This window comes from Lepisosteus platostomus, chromosome 7 (assembly GCF_059453375.1).
Source record: "Lepisosteus platostomus isolate fLepPlt1 chromosome 7, fLepPlt1.hap1, whole genome shotgun sequence".
Classification (NCBI taxonomy): domain Eukaryota; kingdom Metazoa; phylum Chordata; class Actinopteri; order Semionotiformes; family Lepisosteidae; genus Lepisosteus; species Lepisosteus platostomus.
Genome location: NC_142617.1, coordinates 50,976,745 through 50,986,981, shown reverse-complemented (window position 1 = coordinate 50,986,981; position 10,237 = coordinate 50,976,745). Strand labels below are relative to the sequence as shown.

Below are 10,237 nucleotides of genomic sequence, written 5' to 3'. Positions count from 1 at the left end.
CTGTAGTACGGGATAAAGAACCGTGAGAACATAAAAAAGGATTACAAACGAAACCAGACAGTCATTCGGCACGTCTGACCCGTTTGGTCTTCAGTACCTTAACACTCCAAGCATCTCACCCAGTCGTTTCTAGGAGGAAGCCAGGGTATCGGCTTCACCAGATGGCTGGGTAGCTTGTTCCACACCCCCACAGCCCTTTTTGTAAAGACGTCCCTGTACCCGTTCTCGGTTCTAAAATGAACCACGTCTGGTTCGTGTTTCACCTCTTGACGAGGGCCACTGTGTTTGTCAATGCCTTTGAGGATGTTAAATTCTTGGATCATCGGGTCTTCTGGTATCTTCTTCTTTTCTAGTATCAGTTCTGGCTGTACGATCCGTGTGCAGCGTGTGAAGTTGGCAGGATGTCACACTGTACTGCCTATTTTCTTTCTTTCTTGTTGCATGAATGAATGAATGAATTAAAGATCACGCTGTCAAAATAAACCTTCTAGCTCAAAACAAAGATATTACACCGAATTAAGCGCAACACGTGATAATTAATGGAGAGCAAGCTGGGGTGCGCGAAAAGACAAATTCCTAATGCAAGAAATTGTGCATGGCTAATAAAGTGATCTTAAGGCGGATTATTTGAGTGTAACGTAATTGATAGAATCATTGCAGCTTTTATGTGCAGAACCTCACCCACGTTAAGGAAAGTCACCAATCAAATCTGCTCACAGAGAATAAACGATTGGGTAACTACGTCACTTATTTAGACAAGCAAAACTGAACATTGCTCCAGATTTGGAAGACTGTAAAAAGTCAACAACCAGAAAGATGGAAAAAGTTCGAAAATGTTGCTGCGTCAGCATTTGTAGGCTGCGAGGGAACAGGTAAAGGTTTATTTCATGCTGAATATTCCTGAAGGCTCCACAGCCGAAACGTTGTGTCTCTTTTCTTCTCCTTTCGGCCTGCACGGAATAAACCTTCGCCCGTTCCACCTACAGCAGGAACATTTTATAACACTGATCGAAAAAAAACAGAGCCCTGCATTTGCATGGAAGCCCAGCCCCCTCAAAATAGGAAGCGCTGATTGGATAGAACGGACTCGTGGTCGCCCTGTAGAGAGATCTAATTGGTCAGTGTGGTTCTAAGATGTGATTGGCTGTTGGTTGCAGAACCGGCGGGGAGAAGAGACCCGCTTGGATAAAAGCGGACAGTCCTCTTCTTACCACTGTTGTAGATGAATACTTGATTTATCGAACAATAATAATAGGCCAGTGAGCGTCTTCTTTTACGTTATCTGCTCGTTGATTTATTGTTTCCGTCGCCGTTTTTCGCGGAGTTTCTCCTTTATTTCGAGTTCACGAGCGCAGTCGGCCTTGCTGTGTTGTTGTGGTCCGGTAAGTTAAGTCGCTTTCTTGTGTATATATAACGCACGGTGTTGTGTAGCGATAGTTTTATAAAGTAACAAAACACAAATGTGTTGGGTTTTCTGTTGTCCACTGCTGCGATTCAATAATTGTGCAGAAAGCGTGAGGTCGCTTTTGTGTGTAAGAAGGCACTTTGCCATTGTGTTTTTGGGCACTGTCAACAGATCCAGTACGTCTATTTTCAATTTTTGTTAAAGTCTAAACTCGTTTCGTGATTTCTGTGGGCCGTACATATTTACCTAGTGCTATCACAGTTTTTACGTCAGTACGCCTACAGACAAACGTCTACAAAGCTTCTTCGGCGTCGGCCTGCACACTTTCTTGCCGTTTGGAAAGTTGGTTTGACTTTTTTTGGGAAGATTGAAGAGGTTCTTGCTACAGAACGTGAATGGCCGTGTAGTTTTTACCCAGCCTGTGTCGAATCTGCGGTGGACAATGATAGGCATGGATGCCTGTGTAAATGCACCTTGAATTGAATCTACCATCCATTTTCAACCGCTTCATCTAATACAGGGTTGCAGGGGAGCCGGGGCTATCCCGGCAAGCAACGGGCTCTAGGCAGGGTATTCGCAGGACAGGACACCAGTCCATTACAGTTCACGGGGCCAGTTTCCCCTGAAGCCAGCATGTCTTTGGACGGTGGAAACTCGTGTGAACACAGGGAGAACATGCAAACTCCATCCATACAGCACCCCCGATCTGAAATTGAACCCAGGGCCCCAGCGCTGCGAGGCAGCAATGCTCACCATTGTACCACCTTATTGACCCTCTTGAAGAAAATGATGCACTGCTCAAGGTTAGATCCGTGTCAGTTAATACATTTATAACCCAACGAGTTAGTTTAACGGACTCTAGTTTCTGGCTTTTGTTTTTACGGGATGTTGGCGTCTCTGAACGCTAAGTGCATCCTTCCTTCTCTCCGGCATGTTTAGTTGTGGCTGAAATGGAAAAGACGGGCAATAATCAGATAAAGCCCCGAGCCACGAGGAGATGGTAGATTTCCTGAACCTTTTGGCTCTTCAAGGGCGTTACACCGTTCGGCCAGAACAAAAGAAATCGCTATTTCTCTATCGTGGAGAGACCCCAGTCTGACATTTTACACGTAACCAGTAACTCATTTTCTGAAGACCTGGCTGGAATAATTTAACTGTTATTAGTTTTTCTCTTTCTCTAAAGCTTAAAGAAAAAAGAGCTGAGAACTACCCAGACCTTAACCCGAGTTCTCCCAACTGAACAAATGTGCTTAACTGATAAGTGACTCACAAACCTTCATAACGGGTGATTTTAAGGTGACTAAGTGGATTGGGGCTCTTCAGATTCGGGGTTGGAGATACCCGCTCTGAACCTAGTTATAACGCTACTATGTTTAACGAGCCCTCTTTCTTGTTACCAGGCCTGAAATTCACACGCCAAACTCCCCACGCCGCGCTTTTCAGCGGGACTCGAAGGGGAGCAGTGTCGCTCCTCGCTGTGCGCATGTGCGAGACCCGGGCAGTTTCCGGGCTTTGCGGAAGGGGCGTGTCTGCGACCAGCTGCAGATTTGTGATTGAACGCGCGCTGTTAGTTTCGCTAACATCTTTGTCACTTGTCGATCGTTATCCAGCCGCGTCGTGAGCGCACGGAATCCTTGCTTGTGGACAAGCTGAGCCCCCCGGATTAGTGCGGGAGGATTGTTCTGAACATGCGCTCTGATTTCGAAGAGTTGCCAGTCTTGATAACCAGGCTTTTCACTCTCCCCACGGGGAAGTATTTTCTAAAATGAGCTGTGCAGTCATGTGACCGTCTTATTTCATTGTTGGTACTGAAGAGCGTATTGCGCTGGACGCGTTTTGCGTCCATGTTCTACTAGTCCCAGGCAATAAAGCAGTTGTAGTTCCTATATAAAACACACGTGAGAGTGGTTTCACGTGTACGTTTTATCGGTCGCTGTGCATCGACGGAACATGTACCAGCCACGTGTTGGACAGACTGAATCAACGTGGTTTGAAAGAACAGAACTGTTGGAAGGTGATATTTTGAAATAAGATCACTTTATTGGCCATATACAATTTCTTGCACTGGGAATTCTTTGCATACCCCAGCGTGCTCTCCATGTTGCACGCGGATGGGGAAAATGGCAAAATATGTAAAAGACTCAAGTCTTGCAAAAGATGCTGACTACATTCAGTGCTTGTCCGTATGGAAACAGAAAGGTAATTACGATATTCACTCCTGGAAGCTCCTCTGATAATGTTAGTGTTGGCTACATATGACTTCGAGAGGAATATGTGATGGCTTCCATGGAAGGCCAAAGTAAAGGAGCTGCTTTTCTCAATTTAATCATCCCTGTAATAACCGCTTTATCCAATACGGGCTCGGAGCCTATCCTGGCAAGTAATGGACACTAACCAGAGTACACCCTGGACACGGCACCAGTCCATCGCACATCGCAGGGCAAACGCGCTCCCACGTCGGGGCCGGTTTTCTCAGAAGCCAACTAACCCATCGGTATGTCTTTGGACTGTGAAGGAAACCCAGGCTGAGCATACAGAGAGCACCCCGGGAGCTGGACCCAGGGTCCCCGCGCTGCGAGGCAGCAAGGCTGTCCGCTGCGCCACTGTGCCTCTCCTTACCATCTCTGATAATCTGGAAAAACTGTGGTCAAGCAGGGTCTCCGAGTATCCGACACCAGGCCTCTGGTCTTGGCCGAGACCTACCGCGGGCACGTTGTCCGTTTTAAGCTGCAGGGTCCTCCTGTGCCGGGCCTCTCGCGCAGCGGGGACGGGCGGCCCGGCTGTGGGAATGCCGTCAGGAGTGACCCTTGTCTTGTGTCCCCCCCAGGGTGCGCCGGGCGTGCTGCACCATGATCGACCCGCTGGAGAACAGCCTGTTTGACCTTCCCGACTACGAGAACACCGAGGACGAGGCCTTTCCTCCGCTGCCGCCCCCGCTGTCCCCGGGCAGGGAGGGGTCCGGCGGGGACGGCGATGACCTTCCCAATGGTGAGAGCCCCGCGCCGCGGTCTGGGCTGACCCGGCAGGGGCCACAGCGGCCCCCGGCGGTCTCTGGCACTTCCCCGAGGTTAACCGAGGAAATCAAGCTCCTGCTTAGCCTTCCTCATGCAGGGGTTCGGCTTTGGAGACGTGCATTAGCAGAAATAATGGACCAGAGACTGGCTGAAGGCCTTTTATATGTTGGAGGCTGTCAGTGTGTTTAATGAATTAAACCGTATAGTTCACCTTAAATGGCATGTTCTGTGTATTTCGCAGAGGCTACAATGATCTATAACATCAAATAGAACCAGATCTGTAGGAGGTAAAATGTTGTTGATGGGATGTGGGATTTCAAGAATATTGCTCATGTGTAAAGCAATACTTAAGATGCTAAAGATCATTATAGGAACAGGTAAAGGTTTTATTCTGTGTTGAAAGGAAAATGGTTCTTTTGCCTGTGGAGCCCTCTTTTGGTGTGTAAAGAGCTAACACGCCTGAAGAAGGCTCCAAACAGTTTCTTGTCTTTTGCTTTCAGCATGGAATCAACCTTTACCTGTTCCTTTGCAGCCTACGCATGCTGACACGGCAGCCTTCTCGGATTTCTTCAGAGATGATTATAGCAAATAGGCACTGTACCTCGTATCTTTCCAAGTGTGCGTGAAAGATTGCCGATCGGCTCTGATGTGGGAGATCCACTTACAAAGTCTGCCAGGAGCTGCAGGTCCATGAGGCTGGCTATAGCCTGCTGCGGAAGACTTCTCATGTCCAGTGTGGTGGACCTGACCTCTTTTGTGTTTCAAGGGGAGGACGCGGGAGAGACGTCCAGGTTAGATGAAGCCCCCATTGCCAAGAGGAGGGCTGTGAAGAGACCTCAGCCAAAGCTTGATTCCCAAAGGTATGTGGTGAGCGCGCCAACAGAACTGGCTCTTTGAAAAGGTTCGTCGGGTCTCTCGGCTAATAAATGGCCTTTATTACAAACAGAGTCTTTTGCTTGGAATCTAAATTCTGAGTTCTTATAGCTGTACCCATTTAATAAGGAGAACAATTGAATATGATGGCCACACATTTGATCGAGTTCCTTCCTTTTCCTGTGGGCTGTTTTCTTGAGCTGCTTGCTTGTTTCAGCAGCTGATTCAGGCACGTACTGTAGGTTTGACGTGTTCTGTTTTTTGCCGGAGTGCAACACGGATACAGATTGCGGCCGCGGCTGTAGTTCTGTTCATTAATAAATGAAGTATGCCGACGGAGAACATCCCCTTTGTACGTGCGCTGTGTACGTGCTGTGCATTAATGTTGAGTGTGGGGTTTTTTAGGCTAGTGTCTGAAAGAGGACTTCCAGCTCTGCGCACCTTATTCGACAATGTAAGATTCAAAGGCAAAGGACACGAGGTGAGAGCTCTGCTGCGTGCATCACTTTCTACCCAAGTCTGTTTCCCAGGCGCCGCCGCCATGACCACAGCTCTGCATCTCGTTCATTAATGTGCTTGTGACATGAGCCACTGTGGAGCATCCCTGCATTCATGAGCATCTGTAGCAGTGTAGCTCTGTTGGGAAAGTGTTTGTGTTGGGGGGGGGGGGGGATTCTGAAAAGGTGTTTTTTTTTAAGTAGTACAGATGTACTTCAAGGAGTTCTTTCAAGTTCCTAGAACTGATCTGGTGCAGGAAAGCTGTGAAGGTCTTTGACCACTGATGTCAATTCCTTTCTCAAGTGAAGCAGGGTTCAATTGGGGGGGAAAGTATCTGTGCTGGTTGTGTTGGGTCAAGTGGTTCCTCTTTTACTAACTTTCCTTACAGTTTGTGTACTATGAACAGCTGATAAAATGCGAGGCTTTTTAAATGCACAGATGTATTCTTCTGTGTAAAATGGGTATTCAATAGGTGTTTTGATTTTTGTTCAGTTTGTTACAAGAGAGCTGTGTTGTTGCCCCCTGGTGGTAGCAGTAACAAATGCCTTCCCTTGTGTGTTTCACAGGCTGAAGACCTGAAGCTGTTGATCCAGAAAATGGAGAACTGGGCCCACAGACTATATCCGAAACTACAGTTTGACGACTTCATTGACAAGCTGGAGTCTCTGGGAAGTAAGAAAGAAGTCCAGGTGAGACTGGAGCGCTGCAGTAGAGGAAGCTGATGCTTTTTTTAGATGTAAAATGGCTCCAGTTCTGTTCCCAAGACTGCAGAAATCTGATCAGTAACAGGTGACTTCTTGTGTTTCTTTTATAGACTTGCCTAAAACGAATACGATTAGACATGCCCTTGACGCATGAAGACTTTGTTGGTAAAGACGGTAAGCTGGAATTCTCTTGTAAATTGGACACCGCCGAAGTAAAGCTTTTTAGTTCTGGAATGCTTACAGAATATTAAATACTGGGAGACGAATGTACAGTATAGTTTTAAACAGAAGCTTCCTTGCATTGTAAGGTGAATGACTTGTAGTTAAACTGGTAGAATATTTGACATTGTGTGGTGTTTCAGATACACGGGCAAATCTCCTTACTAGTGCCTTGGCCACTAAGGAGACTAGATTTTATAAAGCATATTGTGTATAAAAAAACAAACTCAAAGCACTGTACTGTAAGCTTCTGAGGGAGGAAAAACAAACCTAAACAAGAATTTTTATCTAAAGCCTTCTGAGAATCTAATCAAACCAGTATGTCATAGTTTGTTTGTAGCCATTCCTGCTGTTGATTGCTCACGAAGGTCTTAGGAGTTTAGTTAAGCAAGGCCTGGCTCATGTTGCCATAGAGATAATCCTCTAGTTCTAATAATGTTTTCCATAACCTTGCATGTAAGAGAAACCGGATCCGTCAGTCTAAAGTTACATGATCCAGTGAATTCGCCTCTTTGATGGATCAGCACCACATTAGCAGGTTTCCAGTGATATTTTCCCTGTCTCCAGAGACTGCTGGAGTTTTTAATGGTCTATTAATAACCTTTGTTTCCTTCTGTACAATTGGCAGAAATAGGACCTTGGAGATCTAAGAGCTCCTAGTACCTTTCAATACTTTTGCCACTTCTATGCTAGTTCTATGAAACGCATTCTAAGGAAAGAACAGACATGCCTCAGGCTGAGGACAATTTTACCTGAGTAAAATAGTCTCTTAATACTCCAGCCATTCTGAGCCATCTAAAAGATTTCCAGCTTTATCTCTGAAACCCTTTATTTCATCCTTGACTGTTCTTCTGCTCCTATAATACTGTGGGGGGGAATAAAACTTTTGCAGTTTTAGACTCCCTCCCACGATTCCTTCACATGTCTTGCTCATCCTTTCTCATATCTGTTTTAACCTGTGCTTGCAGCTTATACTCCTTTTTGTAAAGTCTTGTTTTTTTTTTTTAAATCCTTCACAACATGCCTTCTTCTTGTATCCTTGCTCTCCTTATTTAACCTTTTGGGATTCTCTTTCTTGTGAGAGAAACCCTGCTCTGTGCCTCAAGCAGAATCCCTCTACACTGTTGCCATGTGGTCTCCACCGAGTCCAGGCTTAGCCTGTGGCCTTGTAGTTCTCCCAAGCTCTGTCCCGTTCCTTCACATACGTGCATGAAGAAGCAGCTCTGTGAAGTCCTAACAAATTCCACAGGAAGCCAGTGTGGGGTTGTCAGATCCCCAGCTCCTGAGCAGTCTAATATGTGGGGTAGGGGCAGTATGTGGCCGTTCCTCCGATGACTGCAGTGCGGAGGAGTGTGCTGCAGTCCAGGACGCCACAGACAGCAAAGCTGGTTCCTGCCGACAGGGCCTGTCGAGTCATCGGGCTGCCTGTGCGATGGTTCCACACACGCATGCCTGAAGCGCACATCCCTGGATCCTGGGGCTCAAGTCTTTGTATCGCCAGTAATTAGATGTAATTGAATATATCCTGTTTTTGCTTATGGGTTAAGAGCAGTTTCAATCAAAAGAAACAAGATGGTATTGCTTTTGATCAGGCAGTGGTCTTATCCATTTTAAAGTGCAAGGATGGGAATTGGAAGTACAATCCACTTTTCTGGGGTAAAAACCCTCTTGCCAGATGAAGCGGAGGAGGAGGAGAGAGCGGTCAGGGAGAGCAGCATGCTGGACGACCCTGACCCCTTCCTGGACAGCAGCGGGGGTGTGGGCCCGGTCCAGTCCACGCCCGCTGCCGTGGCGCTGACGGAGGAGCAGCGGCGCAGGATGGAGCTGAACAAGCAGCTGGCCCTGGAGAGGCGGCTGGCCAGGCTGCAGGAGAGCAGCGAAGGTGAGGCGGGCAGAACCCAACCCAACCCAGCCTGGATTACTGGCTCCTGGGACCTTTCTGTTTCCCCCCCCCCAACTATCCCTTTTTTATTAGGGAGAAGCATAAATATACATGCGATTTGTTCTCAAAGTTGGCTGGGGTAATAGCTGAGGAATAATGCGGAGAAGAAACTGAGTTGTCCTCCTAATTCAAGATATTATTTGCAGATAGCTGCACCTGCTCTGCTCTGTTCGTATAAATCCCCCTGGAGCAGAGGTGATGAGCGGTAATGACTTGTTGGAATTGTCCCCTTTGTAGATGCATTGCAGTCCGAGTCTCAGTCTCAGCTTGCTGCTGCTGCTACAGAGGACCTGTCCGAAGCGCCCGGGGCCCTCCCTGTTCTGAACCATGAAGACTCCGATGCTGGATCTCGGAGTCTGGATCAGGCGCTGACTGACCACGCTGGCCAAGCCCACCACCCCACAGGGCCGCAAGAGGGGGTGACGGGACTGGCGGCTGCGGAGGCCTCAGCACAGCGTGCGAGTCGGAGATTCGATAGCCCCTCTCCCCGTCAGGCTGAGCCTGAAAAGGTGGATGAGCAGGAAGCCGATAGTGATTGACCGGTTCCTCGTTGTGCCAGTGCGGGGAAACATTGAACTGCTTTTGTCACTCGGGTGGCAATTACTGGCCACCTTTTGTATTTAATAATGGTAATGTAATAAATCTATTTTGAGGTTTTTTTTTATCTTGAGTATAAATATTCTAGAATTATCCCTTTAATGACCTTTGTGTGTGTACATATGTTGGAATACACACCACACCTGCGGCAGGGCTTCACCAGTGTTGACTTGGTGTCCTGTTATCTGGGCTAGAACAGAAATGCCCGATTGCTTTCCTGCCACAGGTGTTTAAAAGTAAGTTAGTAACTCGGAATGGCACTTATAAGAATTGGGGTTGATGGTCCTTGAATGTCAGTCTGCTACAGGCCTTAATGGTCGAGTATTTCATTAAAAAGATGAGACGGACATGGGGTGCCTTCTGGCAGGGGAGCTGACCTCATTGCTCCAGTCTGGGAAGTGGTGCCAGAGCAGATCCTGGAGTAAAACTCCCAACCCATCGGCCTGGCCCTCCAGCAAGTGCACTTCTCTTCTTTTTGTACTGTAATGGGAAAATACCCTTGCCTACCTCCTACCCTGCCCTGAACTCACCCTTCCATAGGCACAGTAGTCAGCAATGGCTTTTTTTTTTTCCAGCTGAGCTCTCAGGATGCTCCAGGACCTTCTCAGGACTTGCACAGATTTTCTGAAACATAAACTGCTGTGATAAGAACAGCACAGTTAACAGTATTCAGGTCTTTCAAGAGGACCTCCATCTCATCAGCCTCATGTAATAGTTGCTGGGGCAGGTGGGACCAGTTCATGACTACAGGACATTTTACAAAACTGTCATTTTGTTCTTCTGTCGGTGGTGTTAAAGAGATGCTGTAAAATAAACTTATGAAAAGTCTTGTGGCCCACTTGGAAGTTTTCTCTTTTAAATCTGTTACACAGGGCAATGCAAAAACATTTCCTAATTGCAGCCAGTACCTTAATCTAAACTGAAATCTGTATTTGAAGAAAGTGTGTAACAGTTCTGTGATTTTGTTTAAATGAACTCTTCTTTT

The 10,237-nt window shown here is 47.1% G+C and overlaps 1 protein-coding gene and 1 non-coding gene across 5 annotated transcripts; both read left to right on the top strand.

Annotated features, from left to right (window-relative positions):
- Positions 1 to 1,152: 1,152 nt before the first annotated feature.
- On the top strand, positions 1,153 to 10,080 carry tipin (timeless interacting protein). Of its 4 annotated transcripts, none has more exons than XM_088641084.1 (8): positions 1,153 to 1,382; positions 4,233 to 4,393; positions 5,186 to 5,279; positions 5,698 to 5,773; positions 6,357 to 6,479; positions 6,605 to 6,668; positions 8,389 to 8,595; positions 8,893 to 10,080. In XM_088641084.1, the coding sequence occupies exons 2-8, from the start codon at positions 4,255 to 4,257 to the stop codon at positions 9,192 to 9,194; spliced, it is 1,005 nt and encodes a 334-aa protein (XP_088497210.1). In that variant the 5' UTR covers positions 1,153 to 1,382; positions 4,233 to 4,254; the 3' UTR covers positions 9,195 to 10,080. The 4 variants fall into 4 exon arrangements, with proteins under 4 accessions (XP_088497210.1, XP_088497211.1, XP_088497209.1 ...); XM_088641085.1 differs by lacking the exon at positions 1,153 to 1,382 and adding an exon at positions 2,914 to 3,419; XM_088641083.1 differs by lacking the exon at positions 1,153 to 1,382 and adding an exon at positions 3,438 to 3,604.
- LOC148659128 (small Cajal body-specific RNA 14) lies at positions 8,030 to 8,160 on the top strand. The gene has a single exon (XR_015940664.1).
- Positions 10,081 to 10,237: the final 157 nt, after the last annotated feature.